At 40.0% G+C, this 20907-nt stretch overlaps 1 protein-coding gene across 9 annotated transcripts in view; it reads left to right on the forward strand.

The window, feature by feature from the left end:
- PHACTR2 (phosphatase and actin regulator 2) overlaps positions 1 to 20907 on the forward strand; it is a 293821-nt gene that overhangs the window by 262066 nt on the left and 10848 nt on the right. For all 9 annotated transcript variants that reach the window (XM_063605498.1, XM_034962992.3, XM_003811546.5 and 6 more), the window contains one exon: positions 7992 to 8068. In XM_063605498.1, coding sequence (XP_063461568.1) covers positions 7992 to 8068 — 77 coding nt within the window. The remainder of the gene's footprint in view (positions 1 to 7991; positions 8069 to 20907) is intronic.

Here is a 20907-nt window from a genome sequence, read left to right on the forward strand (position 1 = left end):
TTTTGGTCTATTCAGAGATTCAACTTCTTCCTGGTTTAGTCTTGGGAGGGTGTATGTGTCCAGGAATTTATCCATTTCTTCTAGATTTTCTGGTTTATTTGCGTCGAGGTTTTTATAGTATCCTCTGATGGTAGTTTGTGTTTCTGTGGGATCAGTGGTGATATCCCCTTTATAATTTTTTATTGCGTCTATTTGATTCTTCTCTCTTTTCTTCTTTATTAGTCTTGCTGGCAGTCTATCTATTTTGTTAATCTTTTCAAAAAGCCAGTTCCTGGATTCATTGATTTTTTGAAGGGTTTTTTGTGTCTCTATCTTCTTCAGTTCTGCTCTGATCTTAGTTATTTCTTGCCTTCTGCTAGCTTTTGAATGTGTTTGTTCTTGCTTCTCCAGTTCTTTTAATTGTGATGTTAGGGTGTCAATTTTAGATCTCTCTTGCTTTCTCTTGTGGGCATTTAATGCTATAAATTTCCCTCTACACACTGCTTTAGCTGTGTCCCAGAGATTCTGGTACATTGTGTCTTTGTTCTCATTGGTTTCAAAGAACATCTTTATTTCTGCCTTCATTTCGTTATTTATCAAGTAGTCATTCAGGAGCAGGTTGTTCAGTTTCCATGTAGCTGTGCGGTTTTGAGTGAGATTCTTAATCCTGAGTTCTAATTTTATTGCACTGTGGTCTGAGAGACAGTTTGATTTCTGTTCATTTACATTTGCTGAGGAGTGTTTTACTTCCAATTATGTTGTCCATTTTAGAATAAGTGCAATGTGGTGCTAAGGAGAATGTATATTCTGTTGATTTGGGGTGGAGAATACTGTAGATGTCTATTAGGTCCACTTGGTCCAGAGCTGAGTTCAAGTCCTGGATATCCTTGCTAATTTTCTGTCTTATTGATCTGTCCAATATTGACAGTGGGGTGTTAAAGTCTCCCATTATTATTGTGTGGGAGTCTAAGTTTCTTTGTAAGTCTCTAAGAACTTGCTTTATGAATCTGGTGCTCATGTACTGGATGCATATATATTTAGGATAAGTAACTCTTTTTGTTGAATTGATCCCTTCACCATTACGTAATGGCCTTCTTTGTCTCTTTTGATCTTTGTTGGTTTAAAGTCTGTTTTATCAGAGACCAGGATTGCAACCTGTGCTATTTTTTTACTTTCTATTTGCTTGGTAGGTCTTCCTCCATCCCTTTTTTTTTTTATTTTTTATTTTTTTGAGACCGAGTCTGGCTCTGTTGCCCAGGCTGGAGTGCAGTGGCACAATCTCCGCTCACAGCAAGCTCCGCCTCCCAGGTTCACCCTATTCTCCTGCCTCAGCCTCCTGAGTAGCTGGGACTACAGGTGCCCGCCACCATGCCCAGTTAATTTTTTGTATTTTTAGTAGAGACGGGGTTTCACTGTGTTAGCCAGGATGGTCTCGATCTCCTGACTTCGTGATCTGCCTGCTTTGGCCTCCCAAAGTGCTGGGATTACAGGTGTGAGCCACCGCACCCAGCCCATCCCTTTATTTTGAGCCTATGTGTGTCTTTGCACATGAGATGGGTCTCCTGAATACAGCACACTGATGGGTCTAGACTCTTTATCCAATTTGCCAATCTGTGTCTTTTAATTGGGGCATTTAGCCCATTTACATTTAAGGTTAATATTGTTATGTTTGAATTTGATCCTGTCATTATGATGTTAGCTGGTTATTTTGCCCGTTAGTTGATGCAGTTTCTTCCTAGCATCAGTGGTCTTTACAATTTGGCATGTTTTTGCAGTGGCTGGGACTGGTTGTTCCTTTCCATGTTTAGTGCTTCCTTCAGGAGCTCTTGTAAGGCAGGCCTGGTGATGACAAAATCTCTCAGCATTTGCTTGTGTGGAAAGGATTTTATTTCTCCTTCACTTATGAAGCTTAGTTCAGCTGGATATGAAATTTTGGGTTGAAAATTCTTTTCTTTAAGAATGTTGAATATTGACCCCCACTCTCTTCTGGCTGGTAGGGTATCTGCAGAGAGATCCACTGTTAGTCTGATGGCTTCCCTTTGTGGTTAACCCAACCTTTCTCTCTGGCTGCCCTTAACATTTTTTCCTCCATTTCAACCTTCGTGAATCTGACAGTTATGTGTCTTGGGGTTGCTCTTCTCGGGGAATATCTTTGTGGTGTATTCTCTGTATTTCCTGAATTTGAATGTTGGCCTCTCTTGCTAGGTTGGGGAAGTTCTCCTGGATAATATCCTGAAGAGTGTTTTTCAACTTGGTTCTATTCTCCCCATCACTTTCAGGTACACCAGTCAAACGTAGATTTGGTCTTTTCACATAGTCTCATATTTATTGGAGGCTTTGTTCGTTTCTTTTCACTCCTTATTCTCTAATCTTGTCTTCTCACTTTATTTCATTAATTTGATCTTCAATCACTGATATACTTTCTTCCGCTTGATCGAAGTGGCTATTGAGGCTTGTGTATGCTTCACGGAGTTCTCGTACTGTAGTTTTCAGCTCCATCAGGTCATTTAAGCTATTCTCTACACTGGTTATTCTAGTTAGCCGTTCATCTAACCTTTTTTCAACGTTTTTAGCTCCCTTGAAATGGATTAGATCATGCTCCTTTAGCTCGGAGAAGTTTGTTATTACTGACCTTCTGAAGCCTACTCTGTCAACTCATCAAACTCATTCTCCGTCCAGTTTTGTTCCCTTGCTGGCGAGGAGTTGTGATCCTTTGGAGGAGAAGAGGCATTCTGGTTTTTGGAATTTTCAGCCTTTCTGCCTTGGTTTCTCCCCATCTTTGTGGTTTTATTTACCTTTGGTCTTTGATGTTGGTGACCTACAGATGGGGTTTGGGTGTGGATGTCCTTTTTGTTGATGTTGATACTATTCCTTTCTGTTTGCTCATTTTCCTTCTAACAGATAGGCCCCTCAGCTGCAGGTCTGTTGGAGTTTCCTGGAGGTCCACTCCAGGGTCTGCATTTTCAACAAATCACCTGTTGCTTCTTCCCGGCATAACGCCTGAGCTGACTGGGACCGATGAAGCAGACCTGTTACCACTCACCACTGGCCAATTTTAAACTTAGTTTCAGACATTTTTGTTTCCTTTTTCCTCTCTATAATTCTCATGATGCCAAAATGACTACATATTTGGTCTCAGTTACTATCTCATAGAGCTTTGTTGTTGTTGTTGTTTCTACTCTAGAAATACCTAGTTTTGGCTCAATGGCTTCCCATTGGTTGTACAACCCAGCACCATTGGAGCTCTGATCCCCCATAACCTCAGCCCAGCTCTTTCTATCTCATGTCTTTCAACAAAATCAGTCCCAGACTGGGTGTGGTGGCTCATGGCTGTAATCCCAACAATTTGGGTAGGCCAAAGCGGGAGGATTGCTTAAGCCCAGGAGTTCAAGACCAGCCTGGGCAACACAGCAAAACCTCATCTCCACAAATTTTTTTTTTTTTTTAATTAGCCAGATGTGGTGGCCACACACCTATGGTCCCAGCTACTTGGGAGGCTGAGGTGGGAGGGTGTCTTCAGCCTTGGAATTTGAGGCTACAATGAGCTGTGATCACACCACCTGCACTCCAGCCTGGGTGACAGAACAAGACCCTGTCTCAAAAAAAAAAAAAAAAAAATCAGTCCTAATTACATATATGTGAAGAATTATTAGGCCTAAAACCTGGTTTCCTTTGCAAAGAAGAGAGTTAAGTTTATTATACATGTATTTGTCTAAAGTGTCTGATTTACTTTTTTTCCTGTTTTAAACTCTCTCAGGAAATCTTTCTCTTTATTCCAAGAGGAAGTAGCTCTTGTAATAAAACTATGATCAATCTTCAGTGAATTTTAAAAATAAGCATTCTATTTCTTTAATTGCCTGTAGTCACATCTTTCTGGTCTATTTTTTTCAAACAACTAGTCCTTACAATTTCACATCACTTCCATTGCCACATCATTCACATAACTGACTCATCATTTCTAATTGTAAGCCAGCACACACAACATGCAGATCTGAAGCAATTTTCCTGATGACAGGGGCCCAGAAGCTCATATTAATGGAAAGACTGTAGGATGTGAGATTAAAAGGCTTGTGTATGAGCCCCATGTTTGTCATTTAACCCTCATTCTGTTTAGAGAAAGAAAGTGCACCTCGCTGCCAGTGCTGATTTAATTTTACATAAACACGCTCTTTGAGGCTGAAGCAAATCTGACAGATTTTCAATGTGAAAATAAAATAGAGGCCGATTGCAGTGGCTCACGCCTGTAGTTCCAGCACTTTGGGAGGCCGAAGTGGGTAGATTGCTTGAGCCTAGGAGTTTGAGACCAGCCTGGCCAACATTGCGAAATCCATCTCCACAAAAGATACAAAAAATTAGCCAGGCATGATGGCGCACACCTGTAGGCCCAGCCACTCAGGAGGCTGAGGTGGGAGAATTGTTTGAACCCAGGAGGCAGAGGTTGCAGTGAGCTGAGATCACGCCACTGCACTCCAACCTGAATGACAGAGTGAGACCCTGTCTCAAATAAATAAAAATAAATAAATAAATAAATATAAAAACTGTTCTTGGAGTTGTTTCTAAATAGAACATCAAAATCATCTATTTTGGAAAAATCAGATTCATCGAACGATTTTTTTGGCCAACAACTGTTTGAGAATGATGTTAACATCACACATAGAAATGCTGTGTTTTCTAGGATTTGACATTTTCAGCAATAGAGAAATACTGTATTTTGTAAATAGGAATACCACTACTAAAACTATAATGCTATAAATAGAATGATGTCTTTTGTTTCCAAAGTCGATATACTAGAGCGTTGCGAAAATAAAAGCAAGATATTTCATGACAAACTTATCCTGAGGTAAACAACTGCAGCCGTTAGTGCTGCCAGGCAAATATTCTCAGGGCAAACAGGAAAAGGGTTAATGCGCATCTCTCTCTAGCAAGTCATGTGACCTCTCTAGGCCTCCATTGCATCAGCTGTAAGGTAAAAGCCTTGGAATAGTTTTCAGGTTATCAACTGCTTTTTAACAAACCACCCCAAATTTAGTGGCTTTTAAAACAGCTATTTATTTTGCTCTCAATTCTGAGTTATGAATTTGGGAAGGGCTCGACCCACAGTTTGTTTGGGATCCCTGTAGCATCAGGTGAGATGCTGGGTTAGATAATTCACTTCCAAGACAGCTTCTTCACTAACCCTCGGTGCCTTTTGCTCCTTGGCCTCTCTCTCTCTATCTACCCAGCATCTTAACCTCCAGGGCCTTTCCCTGTATCTTGGGTTTCTCACAGCATGGTTTTCTGAGAGTAGTCACTTTTTTTTACATGGCAGCTGGCTTTAAAGTAGCAAGAAGCAAAAGGTTCCAGGCCAGTTAAGGGCTACATCAGACTGGCACGTATCACCTCTACTGTGTGCATTTGTTGAAAGTGGTTACAGGACTCACCCAGAGTCAAGGCTGGAGAGATAGACTTCACCTCTTGATGGGGGAATAGCAAAGTCACATTGCAGATGAGCCTGTAGGATATGCCTGTAAATAGTAAACTGTCTCTCTTATGCATATGTATATGGTCATCAGTGAATTATAAATTGTATCAATATGATGGATCTATAGCACACAATTTACAATTGTAATGTTTTGTAAATTCCATATCTCAGTTGATGCTCACAGAATGCTTTCATTGATTTTTGCCATACTCTTAGATGAGTAGTAGCCAACCTACTTTGCAAATAAGGACTTTATCTTATTCATGGTTAAGTCAACTTCGGTGGCATTATCTTCTTCCATTCCAGTGGACTCTTCATAAATAAAAATGAAAGAATTGTGAATCCCAATCACAAACTAGAATAATTTGTTTTTCAAGAGGCTCATAATAATGACATTTTATTGACTCTACAGTGTACAAAGCACTTTCAAATATGCTCTTGATTAATTCTCATGATATTGTGAAGAATTTCCTCCTGGTTTTCCAGATAAGAAAACTGAGGTTTGGAGTGAAGTGTCTCACTAAGGGTCACACTGCTAATGAGGGCATAGCCAAGACTAGAATCCCTGTCTTCTGACTCCCAGTGGACCGCTTTTCACTTCCTCTGCTGAAACCTTACATTTGGAGAAGAAATTTAAAATGAACATCAAGACAGGATTCTCTGCCACTATTCAAATTAAAATACCTCCTTTCGGCCGGGCACGGTGGCTCATGCCTGTAATCCCAGCAGTTTGGGAGGCTGAGGCGGGCGGATCACAAAGTCAGGAGTTTGAGACCAGCCTGGCCAACATGGTGAAACCTCGTCTCTACTAAAAATACAAAAAATTAGCCGGGCACGGTGGTGCATGCATGTAATCCCAGCTGCTTGGGAGGCTGAGGCAGGAGAATCACTTGAACCCGGGAGGCGGAGGTTGCAGTGAGCCAAGATCGTACCACTGCACTCCAGCCTGGGTTACAAGAGTGAAACTCCGTCTCAAAAAAAAAAAACAAAAAAAACCTCCTTTCAAGGAAGAACGTTTTATAGATGTTAATTGGCGAGTGGTATAGAGCAGCCTCACTCTTTCTCCTTCTGGTTCTAGGCATCACTTTTTGCAGTAAGCAAAAGTATCCTCACTGTTGATCGGACTAGTGAGATAAACTGGACAGCCATGTCACAGAGGACTCAGGCTCACACATATTTCTCTGCTTGCTTCTTCATTTCCAAAAGTCAGTAGCAAGCATTATTGTCACAGTTCCTAGTCACAGGTTCTCCATAGAAACTACAGGGGCTGAGGAATATATCTGGGGAGAAGAGACAATCTGTGACATGGACTTAAATATAGCATTAAAAGGAGTGTTGAGGGAAAGGCTTGTGTATTGCAGAATGATGGTTAGTTATGAGAGAGAGCTAGAGACAGGCCTCAGGGCTTTTTTTCTGTCTGTTCCCTTTCCTAAAATTTATTATTTTCCAACCACAAAGAAGACTTTTTATCTCCCAGTGAAGTCACTCCCTGTGACTTATCATTCTTAGTTTTGGCTGAAGAGTCCATTTTGCCTAGAGGTTACAGGGGTGTTTTTATTAGCACCTTTTAAAAAACATGAGTAAAACATTCTTTATAGAGAAGTTAGGAAATAAAAATAAGCAAAAATTTGAAACCACGAACCATCTGTAATCCTGCCACTATTTGTTAACAGATAACTAATGTTAACATTTCAGTCTGAATGGCGTAAGCATCCCCTCAAATACCAAAAATTACGTGACACGGATTATGTGTTCTTTAAATAGCAATGCATTCTATTTGATATTTTCTTTGGGTAGCTTTAAGGATTATGCTGAAATTAGAAGTTCTATTTCTATAAACTTCCAATATTAAAGAATATATAAGCAACTGCTTTCTCTGTAGCTCTCTGGCAGCTAGTCAAAGCCATGTTGTTGTGGGCAATATTCTATGTAGAACTTTCCATAGGAAAATGGTATTGCTTCTCAGAAAATGTCATGACCTGCACTTTCCTTGTGGTCATCGTGGGTGGGGGATGTTCCGTGTGACTCATAGACCAGACTCAAGGATGAGTTTAGCAAAGGCCCGCTCCCACTCCCCCTTGCCAAGGGCACTTGAAGGAAGTCTATCATGGTTTTAGTTTGGCTATAGTATGATATTATATTTATTGCACCTTAAAAGAATGTCTAAGCTCGGTATGGTGGCTCATGCCTGTAATCTCAGCACTTTGAGAAACTGAGGTGAGAGGATCACTTGAGCCTAGAAGTTCAAGATCAGCCTGGGCAACATCTTGAGACTGTGTCTCTACCAAAAAAAATTTAAAAATTAACTGAGCATGGTGGCGCACACCTGTAATCCGAGCTACTGGGAATGCTGAGTTGGGAGGATCACTTGAGCCCAGGAGTTTGAGGCTGCAATGAGCCATGATCTCGCCACTCCACTCCAGCTTGGGTGACAGAGCGAGACTCTATCTCTTAAAAAAAAAAAAAAGATCTGCTTCATTGATGCTGTATATACTGGGGCAATATATGACCTAAATAACAGTTCTGTTTATCTATTTTTTTTCCTGTTTAGGCAGCAATAAGGAAAGAACTAAATGAATTTAAAAGCACAGAAATGGAAGTTCATGAAGAGAGTCGACAGTTTACAAGGTAGGTGACAAAATGCAGCTTAGAAATTGAAAATGCTTAAGATGTGATCCCATGTTGAGTTGGTTAAAAAAAGAAATTGCTTACAATGGTAAATTTTATGATAGGTATATTTTATCACAATTAAAAAATGTTTTTAAACAGTTTAGCTTAAAACCATCTTATGAACATTTCCGCTTCTCTCACATTCATCCTTGTTGGCTTTTAAGAACCTAATAGTCAATGTGACAGTTTTAAAGATATGACTAGATAAGATTGTAAATTTCTAGAATTTCATAATAAACTCAGCTATCTCCTTCAAGAACACTAAGACTAATCATGCTGAATAAGAATTTCTAAAATTAAATCTTTTCTTTCAAGGAAGTCTGAATCATTCCATGGGGCTACATTTTGGTTCCTTTCTTCGTTTTTTTCTGGGCCTGAAGACATCATTTATTCTGCTCTTGAACAGACTTAGTTGAAGTTGTATGCCCAGAATAGATGCTGGCGAGAGTCAGTGTGGGCACATACATAACACTTTGGTTTCACAATAGACATAACATAGGATTGAAGCTGACTTTTCAGAAGATGTAACTTTAGGATGGGAATCCTGATTTTACTGGTGACGAAGGAGATTGCTATCATCTTACCATTTTTCCCTCAGTCCCTTTCGGTTTCTTTCACAGGTTACCTAACCTGGTAACAAATATTGATCCCCTAAGCTACAGCCATACATCCTGGTGCCACTGTTCCTGCAGTCCCGGTGATGATGGTACTGTGTGCTGGGAGCATGTCACAATATAAAGGAAGTTGCTGTATAACCTCCAACTTTAACAGCAAACTTCCCTGAAATTGATGGGGGAGGAGTGAGGTTTGTTATCATAGACTTGCTCCACAGCTTTTCTTCCTATCTTACTGTCTTGTGTGCCAGAGAAACTCCCCTTTCTTTCAGGGTTACAGTTGGCCTTCCATATCTATGGGTTCCCCATCTGTGGAGTCAACTGACCACAATCCAAAATTTTTTTTTTTTTTTTGAGACAGAGTCTTGCTCTGTCACCCAGGCTGGGGTGCAGTGATGCAATCTCAGCTTACTGCAACCTCCACCTCCCGGGTTCAAGCGATTCTCCTGTGTCAGCCTCCAAGTAGCTGGGATTACAGGCATGTGCCACCGTACCTGGCTAATTTTTGTATTAATAGCAGAGACAGGGTTTCACCATGTTGGTCCAGCTGGTCTCAAACTCCTAACCTAGAGTGATCCGCCCACCTCAGCCTCCCAGAATGCTGGGATTACAGGCATAAGCCACCACACCCAGCCCAAAATATTTTTTAAAACAAATATAAAATAACACCACAACAATAAAAATAACACAGAGCATAAAATGATACTGTATAATAGCTATTTATACAGCATTTACATTGTATTAGGTAGTATAAGTAATCTAAAGATTATTTAAAGTATACAAGAGGATGGGTGTAGGTTGTATGTAAATTCTATACCATTTTATATCAGGGACTTGAGGAATCCATGGATTTTGGTATCTGAAGGGGTCCTGGAATGAATCCCCTGCAGACACCAAGAGCTGAATGTACTTCTTCTTTATTTTTTTATTTCCTCCTATATCATTTGTTTTTATATACATGTAGAGCGTTCCAACATCCTGAATGGATTTTTATCTATTTGAGGGCTTTATTCTATCATAATCTACTCTGAGACCAACAACATGTCCCTGTCAAGCCAGACATTTTTGTCCCCCTCTTTTCTCCCTTCCACTTCTAGGGTCGGGAAAAACGTATGCTAAAATGTGACACCTGTAGTTGCTCTTCTGAAGTAAAGTTGATTATTAAAAGGTGGAATATTTTGAGTGACATCATGCTGGCTGGGGCCTCCGGGCAACTGGGAAGATAGAGTGCTTGGTGCAGTTGAGTCCTGATCCCTGAGCTGCAGTGACTGCACTCAACCCATACATTATCATTCGGGATAGTTTTGCTTCTGCATAGTTTTCCTAGAAGTTGGAGTATCTGATAGCCTTATCTTCATTTGATAGCATGATATAAAGAACAAATTACAGTCAAAAGGAATCAAATTTTAAAAGTACATTTTTATGGAAGTTCTCATTTTATGAAAAATAAATATTTATACTAAAAGAGGTTCTTTCTGTTCTGTTGTACTCTATATGAAGAAGCACAATAAAATTGGAGTACAGGGAGAAGTAAGGGTGATTTTGTTTTTGTGGGGGTATTTTCTGTTTTTTTGTTTGTTTGTTTGTTTGTTTAGTAGAGATGAGGTCTTGCTATGTTGCCCAGGCTGGTCTTGAAGTCCTGAGCTCAAGCGATCCTCCCAGCTCAGTCTACCAAAGTGTTGTGATTACAGGCATGAGCCACTGCACCTGGCTTCTTTTTTATACATGTATTTGTATGTACAAAAATAATATATTCTAATTAAGCATTCAAGCAATACAAAATTCTATTAAGTATAAATGAAAAACCTTCACTCCTTTCCCAACCTCATTTCTGTTCTCACAGGTATCCACTAGTAAAAGCTTGATGTAGATCCTTTTAGATGTTTTTCCATGCATTTATAAATGTGTGTATGTGTGTATATATATATATATAAAATATGTGTATGTACATGTATGCATTTATATGTACCCTCTCTCACACATAAACACAGCATCTAAGAAATCTTTCTATAATAATACATATCTCATTCAGCTGGATGCAGTGGCTCAGGCCTGTAATCCCAGCACTTGGGGAGGCCGAGGTGGGCAGATCTTTTGAGCTCAGGAGTTCGAGACCAGCCTGGACAACATAGCAAACCCTGTCTCTACTAAAAATACAAAAATTAGCTGAGCGTAGTGGCTCACAGCTGTAGTCCCAGCTACTTGGTAGGCTGAGGTGGGAGGATCACTTGATCCCAGGAGGCAGAGGTGGCAGTGAGACCAGATCACACCACTGCACTCCAGCCTAGGCAACAGAGAGAGATCCTGTCTCGAAAAAAAAAACTATGTATATATTTGTGTATATATATATTTCATTTGAATGACTGACATTTCATAGATAATATGCCAAAAAGTTATTGAACAATTACACTATTGATGGATGTTTATGGAGTTTTCAGTTTTTCATTATTAAAACAATGTTGCCTTGACTTTCTTTATGCATATATCTTTGTGCACACATGCCAGTATTTCTGTGGTAGTCCCATAAGTGGATTTGCTAGGTTTCTGGGCATATACATTTTGCATTTTGGAATAAACTATTCCATTATCCTCCAAAAAGAGCACTTAGTTTACAGATCTACAGTTTAAGAGCATGCCTAGTCTACTTACTACTCATGTGGTCGAGAGGTTTATATTCTAAAGGATGAACAATAATACCCCATTTCATTGATTTCTATTAGATTGGGCATCTTAACATACCTTTATTGATCACTTATTTTTTATTATTTGATTTGACTATCCAAAACTTCTGACCAGCTGAGGTAGGAGGATTGCTTAGCCCAGGAGTTCTCTACCAGCCTGGTCAACATAGTGAGACCCCATCTCTAGAAAAAATTTTAAAAATTAGCTTAGCATGGTGGCACTTGCATGTAGTCTTAGCTACTTGGGTGGCTGAGGTGAGAGAATCGCCTGAGCCCAGGAAATTGAGGCTGCAGTGAGGCATGGCTATACCACTGCACTCCAGCCTGGGTGACAAAGTGAGACCCTGTCTCAAAAAAAAAAAAAAAATTATGTGATCAATTTTTTGGGTAGTTGTTTGTCTTTTATATGGATTGGTAACATCTTCTTAGATATCATGGATATCAGCCCTTTATTGCCTATGTTGCAATATTTTTTCCAATTTGTTGTTAACTTTTAAACTTTTTAATGGCATTTTGTTTAAATTTTTGTATATTCAAATCTATCTGTATTGTTATGTTTTACTTCATTGTTTTGTGTCTTATGGACGGAGGCCAAGAGTATAAAACTATTATTTTTACCTGTTATCTATGCTTTGGAGAGGTGCATTTATTTGTGTGTATGATTCAGAAAGTAAACTAACTTTACTTTTTTCTAAATCAGTAGTTGATTCTCTCAGTGCCACTTTTTTCCCTGTGGATGTGAAATTCTCTTTTAATATACACATTGGTCAATTTCTGGATTGCTTATTATGTTCTAATGAGCTGTTTGTCTATCCCTGTCTATATCCTACTGTTTAATTTGGAAAGATTTGTAGTGTACTTTTATATTTGATGGGGCATTTTTTCACCCTCAAAATTCTATTGGCTATTTTTTTTATTTACTCATCTAGAGAAATTCAGTATATGCTTCTTGTATTTCATAACAGTCTATTGATATTTTTATTGCTTATGTAAATATAAACAGATGCAAATATATAAGCTTTCAGGGAGAGTAACAGCTGATATCAAGGGTAAATTTTAAAAGTTCTCCAAAACATAAATTGATTAACACTCTTTAATACCTTTCCAGATAAGGAAAAATTAAATATTCATATCACCAAAATAAATATGCCTTGCTTAAGTATTCTTAAACCTTGGCAGTAAAGCAAATGTTACTGCTATTTTTCCATTAACTTATGACATCATTCGAGATATATTCCAGTAGGGATATAGTTTGGCTCCAAGACATAAAAATAATGCTTATGATTTTCAAGCTGTTTTCAGTAATTCTTTTAAGGGGAAAAAGTTCTGGTAATCACCACTCTTTCTAATAAAAATAATACAAAAACATGATCCAGTTTTACATTTAGCAAATTGTTCATAAAAAAGGTGGTGGTACTCTTAGTACCAGCCTCTCTTGGGGAAAATAAACACCTTATGAATCATTACCTTGCCCTTTCAATGCAACCTAGAGACACAGCAGCTCTCCTTTCCTCTTATTAGCATGAGACATTGTCTCCTTATACCAAGTAAGACTTCCCTTCAAAACCTCAATCTGTGAACTCCTTGCAGATTTGGGGTGGTTAATAAATGGGCTGACTCCTCTTCTCGGGCACCTCTTTATCTAGAGGCCATTTCCAACACAGTGATGTACTGGTGTACAATGGAAGGACCCACTTCTGTATATAGCTTCCTTTGCTTCTCTGTCTCTGGAGAGAGACACAAGCTGGTGGCCAAGGGCAGGCATGGGAGGGAGACTTCTCACAACTCACCCTTTTGAACCTTTTGAATTTTTGAAACATTATGAATGTATTACCTAGTCAAAAACAAACATTTAAAAGAAAAAATAAAGAATCCATTCTCTAAGTCCTTGTTTCTGTAAATGAAGATTACGTCGTGGTGGCTTTTCTTGACTAATGTGTTGGCACTAATATTAATTGTGACACTTCCATGTCTTGTGCACTGAGGGGGTACCTCTGATACTTCTGTCATGGAATACATTCCATGACATATTTGGTCTGTAGTGATGAAGAACTGTGGTGCTCTACTCTTTCATCTAATTCTCCCAGTATTTTCCAGATGGTGCCCTGGAATTGGAATGGATTCTAGGGCAAGAAAGGTAGGGACAAATGGTCCCCACAAGAAGTCATCCTGTGGCCCTATAGGTACCAAGCCCTAACCTCAGTTGCTTAGACCTTGCTGCTTGTCTGGTCACATTCTGCATTTTCTACCCCTCAACAGTGCCCACTCAGCCCACTGTTCAAAACCAAAAAGTCCATTTGAGGGTGATAGGATCATTGCATTCTCGAAGGAGACCAACATGGCAAACAAACGCCACTTCCTTTTCCATAGTAAATGGAATTTCTACAATATAAAATAACTCTCTAAATTCTAAAGATAAATTGCATGAAAGGTCAAATTTTACTTAAGTTCTAAACTGTAAAGTAATTACAGCTGAGCGGTAAGATTTTGAGTAATTTTAATTTTCCTCTGGATATTTATTCTCTGTTTTCCCAACAGAGAAAGTGTTAACATGTATCAGATTTGTTATCAAGAGAGAATATCACTTTTTAAAAATAAACTTCTCATTTTGTAAATGATGACATTTTTGGAGTATACAAAGTAGTTTCATATTTGTATCAGCTTGTAAATTATTTACTTCTTATATTAAGGAGTCTTACTGAAGACTCATAGAATCATTGAATTGAGGCTCTTAGAGTTAAAATGAGCCTCAAGAGATCATTGGCATAATGTCAAGTGGGAAAATCAGGATATTGACTAACTGTAGCAGCAGTGTATTTTATTTAAAATTCAGATGCAGCCGGGTGCGGTGGCTCACGCCTGTAATCCCAGCACTTTGGGAGGCTGAGGTCGGTGGATCACGAGGTCAGGAGATTGAGATCATCCTGGCTAACACGGTGAAACCCCATCTCTACTAAAAATACAAAAAGTTAGCTGGCGTGGTGGCGGGCGCCTGTAGTGCCAGCTACTCCAGAGGCTGAGGCGGGAGAATGGCGTGAACCCGGGAGGCGGAGCTTGCAGTGAGCCGAGATAGCGCCACTGCACTCCAGCCTGGGCAACAGAGCGAGACTCCGCCTCAAAAAAAAAAAAAAAAAAAAAAAAAAAAAAAAAAAAATTCAGATGCCTGGAAATAAAGATTAGGAAATAACTTCAAAAATTCTTAGTGCTTTATTATAGAGTGGGGTTATAGTAATCTTTTTTTCTTTTCTCTACTTTTCAAATTTTCTTAATGGTAAGAAGTTTTTCTTCATGTCGAGAAGTTTCTTAATGTTGAGAAGTTTTCTCATGTTGAGACTGAGATATTCACATACAGTGACCCTTGAACAACCTGGGTGTTAGGGGCACTGATCCCCACTCACAGTCAAAAATACACGTATAACTTTTGATTCTCCCAAAACTTAACTACTAAAACCTACTGGTGACTGGAATCCTTACTGATAACATAGTCAATCAACACATATTTTGTATGTTACATGTGTTATGTACTATGTTCTTACCAGTAAAGTAGGCTACAGGAAAGAAAATGTTACTTTAAAAATCATAAGGAGGCCAGGCACAGTGGCTCATGCCTGTAATCCCAGTACTTTGGGAGGCCGTGGCCAGAGGATCACATGAGGTCAGGAGTTCGAGACGAGCTTGGCCAACATGGAGAATCCCTGTCTCTACTAACAATACAAAAATTAGCTGGGTGTGGTGGTACACATCTGTAATCCCAGCTACTTGGTAGGCTGAGGCACAAGAATTGCTTGAACCTGGAAGGTGGAGGTTGAAGTAAGCTGAGATCGCCTGGGCAACAGAGTGAGAATCTGTCTCGAAAATAATAATAATAATAATAATAAATCATAAGGAAGAGAAAACATATTTACTATTCATTAAGTGGAATTGGATAATCATAAAGGTCTTCATCCTCATCGTCTTCATGTTGAATAGGCTGAGGAGAAGGAGGGGGTTGGTCTTGCTGTTTCAAGGGTGGCAGAGGTGAAAGAACGTCCAATTATAAGTGGACTCATGCAGTTCAAACCCATGTTATTCAGGGGTCAACTGTATATACGTATGGACACATAGACATACACACTTTTTTTTTTTTTTTTTTTTTGAGACGGAGTCTCGCTCTGTCTCCCAGGCCGGACTGCGGTGGCGCCATCTCGGCTCACTGCAAGCTCCGCCTCCTCGGTTCACGCCATTCTCCTGCCTCAGTCTCCCAAATAGCTGGGACTACAGGCGCCCGCCACTACGCCTGGCTAATTTTTTGTATTTTTAGTAGAGACGAGATTTCACCGTGTTAGCCAGGATGGTCCCAATCTCCTGACCTCGTGATCCGCCCGCCTCGGCCTCCCAAAGTGCTGGGATTACAGGCGTGAGCCACCGCCGCCGGCCCATATAAGTATTTTTTAAAGCAATGATCTCATTCTATACTTTCTTGAGGTGTTACTATCCTATGTGGGTTTACGGTTAAAGTAAACCACTCTTTCAGCTTCTAGATATGCTTATCAAAATATGACATCACAGGAACTATACTTGAAACTGCAATGAAAATTAATAAGGGGTCCTCCACCGAGGAATGGAAAGGCTGCTTTTGTAGTGGCACTGCCTTTCATGGATACTCCATTTACTTGCTACCTGGACAGAAATTAAAAGAGTTGCAAAATGCTGCTTTAACTACTACCAGAGTTGAAAGCAAGGCTCAGTATTGGGAATGATAAGAGCCCAGCCAGTGTGTGGTCTAGCCTCTCAGGTAGAACAAGGAGCTGTAATTTAAGAGAGCCTCTTCCTTTGTTTAACATAAGTGTATGTACAGGAGGATCCCCTGAGCCCCAGAGTTCCAGGCAGCAGTGAGCTATGATCCGGCCACTGCACTCCAGCCGTATGACAAAGCCAAACCCTGTCTCTTTAAAATGAATAAATAAATAAAATTTAAAAATAATAAGTATAGGTGGCATGACAATGAAACTCTTTTAAAGAAAAGGGGAATGAATTATTTAGGAGTTTTATATCTATCAAGTAGGGAAGTACAGGAAAGTAATATTTTACCTTTGTGAGTAATTATATATTTTATGTTATGTGAATAAATTTACAGGAAGGGCTGGGCGCAGTGGCGCATGCCTGTAATCCCAGCACTTTGGGAGGCCGAGGTAGGTGGATCACCTGAGGTCAGGGGTTCAAGACCAGCCTGGCCAACATGGTGAACCCTGTCTCTACTAAAAATATAAAAATTAGCCGGGCATGGTGGTGCATGCCTGTATTCCCAGCTACTCTGGAGGCTAAGGCAGGAGAATCACTTGAACCCGGGAGGTGGAGGCTGTAGTGAACCAAGATTGCACCACCGCACACTAGCCTAGGCAAAAGAGCAAGACTCTGTCTCAAAAAAAAAAAAAAAAAAATTTATAGGAAGATGAATAATTTTTTAAAATTAAATTATAAAGGAACCGCTTTTATTGAAATCATTATCTTTATCTGAATTCCATAACTTAAAAATAGCTTTTCCCCCATTCCCTCCCTCTCAACAGTATGAAAATAAGAAAAAATGTATTGCAGTTTTAAAAGAAAGAAGAAAATATGTATGACTTTAGATTGGAGTCTCAGGAAAGTTCTGAAAAGAGGGTGGACAAAAGGCTTCAGTATCCTTAGGGCACAGTAAATCTATTTATTCCTCCACCAACTTGAAGCCTAAAGCCAAAACTGTCATGCTGTCACATAGACAAACTTCTCAAGACGTAAAGCTGAACTTCTCCTACCTTAAAATGAATGCAAACTACCGAGAAATAGCGAACTACCGAGAAATAACAAACTGAAGAGTATTTTGCATTTTCAGTACCTCTAACCACAGCGTTTTAGAGCTGAATTTGAAGATAAGATGAGTAATTTAAACAGGATAAAAGTGTCATTTTCAGATTGGATAGAGCAGGAAAATATATGGCTTTTGTTTTCCTTCTGGTTTTACTTTTTACCGAATCTGGGCAATCTATCTAAAGAGAGGTCATAGTTCTGACCTCTGGCTTTGTGAGCACATTATTGCACGCAAGGTATCAATTGGTCACCTTCTTTTCCTAGCCAGCCCTTGAAGCTGTGTTGGTGGCCTATGACCTTCCAATGCAATCTAGACTGTGGAACTCACTGTGTGCTGCGATCCATGGGCAAATGGTGTGTGCAGGAAAAAACAAAAATTCTTACATTGTCCTCCGTTATTTTTGAAAATTAAATACAGAATACTTTCCAGGATAATATTGGGCTTTCAAAGATTATCTCTTCTGGCCGGGTGCGGTGGCTCATGCCTGTAATCCCAGCACTTTGGGAGGCTGAGGCGGGAGGATCGCTTGAGGCCAGGAGTTCAAGACCAGCCTGGTCAACATGGCACAATGCTGTCTCTACAAAAAATACAAAAATTAGCCAAGCATGGTGGCAAGTGCCTGTATTCCCAGCTACTTGGGAGGCTGAGGCAGGAGAATCTCTTGAATCCAGGAGGCAGGGGTTGCAGTGAGCCGAGATCATGCCACTGCACTCCAGACCGTGTGACAGAGTGAGACGGTGTCCCCCCCACCCCCCAAAAAAGAAGATTATCTCTTCTGGTCCATTGACTACTCCCTTTGTTATCCAACCCAAAATTTCATTTACCTTCTTCATCCCACAGACATTACCAATGGAGAGAGAAAACATCAGGTTTCCTTATCCTTGCCCCTTGAATTCAAGATTAGATGAACATCTGAAGATTAGGACACTGTGGAATATTTGGTATGCAAAGCCCAGCAGATTTGGCGAGGGCTAAATAATTGCTAAGTTAGATGAGCTTTTAACTAATTTTTAGAAAAGCTGAACCTAAGAAAGATAGGCCTTTGGTAGCTCATGGTGTGAGGGTCCTGGAGGTACAATGCACTGTGTTGTCAGGGCTCCCTGGGTTGCTGCTCCCTTTCTGGAGTATGGACAATACTGGTGTGACCTGCTCAGAGGGAGATGCTGCTGCTAGTTTGGGATATCACTGGATGGGCTCTTCAAGTCATTGTGAAAAGTTTCAGAATAGACTGTAGCAATCAAAGTGTGACCTGAGAAGGTGGAACAGGATTTTTCTCTGGTCAAAATTGATCAGAACTTGAATGGATAATGAAATTGTGGTATACATACACAATGGAATACTACTCAGCCACAAGAAAGAATGAAATTCTGTCATTTACACCAGCATGGATGAACCTGGAGGATATTATGTTATGTGAAATAAGGCAGGCACAGAAAGATAAACACCACACATTCTCACTTACACGTAGAAGCTAAAAAGTTGATCTCATTGAAGTAGAGAGTAGACTAGTGGTTATTAGAAGATAAAGAGGGTAGGGGAAAGGAGATAGGGTGCAGTTGGTTAACAGATACAGCTAGATGGGTGGAATAAGTTCTAGTGTTCTATAGCACTGTAGGGGGACTATAGTTAATAATTTATTGCATATGTTCAAAAAGCTAGAAGAGAGAATTTTGAATGTTCCTGACACAAAGAAATGATAAATGTGTAGGATGATTGATTTGCTAGTTTGATCATTACACATTTTATGCCATCAAAATATCACTCTGTACCCCATAAATATGAACAATTATTATGTGTCAATTAAAAATGTAATAAAATAATCAATAAAAAATTTAAATAAAATTTGATTAAAATGGACAGAGGTAGAAATTCAGATGATCACCTTTTCTATTCCATGCTACCCAGAGAACACCAGAAAATCACCCCTTCGAATGGAAGTACAGATGAAGACATGTTTTGATCTCATACTGAAATGTAGGTTAGGAAGACAGTCTGGAGCATAGCGCGTCCACTTACCAGCTGTCTCTCTCTGCCTTGGGCAAATGAGTTAGCATCCCCATGCCTCAGTTTCCACATCTGTACAAAGATGATATAGGAGTACTTTCATCATAAGATTGTTTTGGGGATTAAATGAGGAAATAGATGCATAGCACTTGGACTTGTAAGCTCTGGTAAGTATTATATTAGGATTGTTATTATTATCTGTGTATTAGTCCATTCTCATGCTGTTATAAGGACATACCCGAGACTGGGTAATTTATAAAGGAAAGAGATTTAATTGACTCACAGTTCCATGTGGCTGGGGAGGTCTCAGGAAACCTGCAATCCTGGCAGAAGGCACCTCTTCACAGGGCAGCAGGAGAGAGAATGAGTGCCGAGTGCAGGGAGAAGCCCCATCAGATCTCGTGAGTACTCACTGTCACGAGAACAGCATGGGGGAAACCACTCGCCTGATTCAATTACCTCCCACCAGGTCCCTCCCACAACACGTGGGGATTATGAGATTACAATTCAAGGTGAGGTTTCGGTGGGGACACAGCCAAACCATATCAATTTGCCTTTCACATTGTATATAAAATATTTGATTTAAGAGGTTTTCAGTTACTCTTTGAAATATTTTTATAGAACTTCCGTATTTTGCTTCAGGTTGTGGTTGACTCTTCCTAGAAAACATTTTGGAATGTCCTGTCAGGTGGGTTATTGTATATTAGTATACATTTACTTGTAATTAAGTTTAGGGGCTTCTGATTGAACTCCTCAGTCATATAGAATTATTTATAGAGCTAACAAATAACTTCCTAGATACCCCTGTGTATATGTGTTCAGTGACTTATGCATTCAACAAATAGTTATTGAGCACATCCCTAGTGAGCCAGATTGTGTTCTGGACCCTGAGAGTTTAGGACCTGTCTCATAAGGTCCTCAGGTGGTTATGTTCCAGTAGAGAAGCAAACTATTACCAAGTCAACAATAAATACACATGAGCATTTCAGATAGTGCTAAGGACTGTGAAGAAAAGGTAATAGGACAAGGGTGGGTATAGATCCGATGGCCAAGAAAGGGGTCTGTATCTGTCTGAGTTCTCCAGAGAAACAAAACCAATAAGATATATGTATATAGATATATGAGAGGGGATTTATAAGGGCAATTGGCTCACATGATAATGGATGCTGAGAAGTCCCAGAACAGGCTGTCGGCAACCTGGAGACCCTGGGATGCTGGTAGCCTGGCTCAGTCCAAGGCTGGAGGCCTGAGAGCTCGAGGCAGTGGGGAGTACTGGTGTAAGTTCTGGAGTACAAAGGGTGGGGAGCCTGGAGTTGTTGTTCAAGGACAAGAGAGGAAGAGCATGTATCCCAGCTCCAGTAGATAGATTGACATAGTCTCCTTTTCTCTGTTTTTGACCTCTCTGGCTCTCTGGCAGATTGGCTGTGGCCACCGACACTGAGGGAAGATCTTCCCTACCTAGTCCACTCAGACTCACAAGCCAGTCCCTGAAAACACCCTCACAGACTGTATTAGGCCATTCTTGACTGCTATAAAGAAATACCTGAGACTAGGTAATTTATAAGAAAACAGGTTTAATTGGCTCACAGTTTCTGCAGGCTGTACAGGAAGCATAGCAGCATCTGCTTCTGGGGAGGCCTCAGAAAGCCTCCAATCACGGCAGAAAGCGAA

This window comes from Pan paniscus, chromosome 5 (genome assembly GCF_029289425.2).
Source record: "Pan paniscus chromosome 5, NHGRI_mPanPan1-v2.0_pri, whole genome shotgun sequence".
NCBI classification, from domain to species: domain Eukaryota; kingdom Metazoa; phylum Chordata; class Mammalia; order Primates; family Hominidae; genus Pan; species Pan paniscus.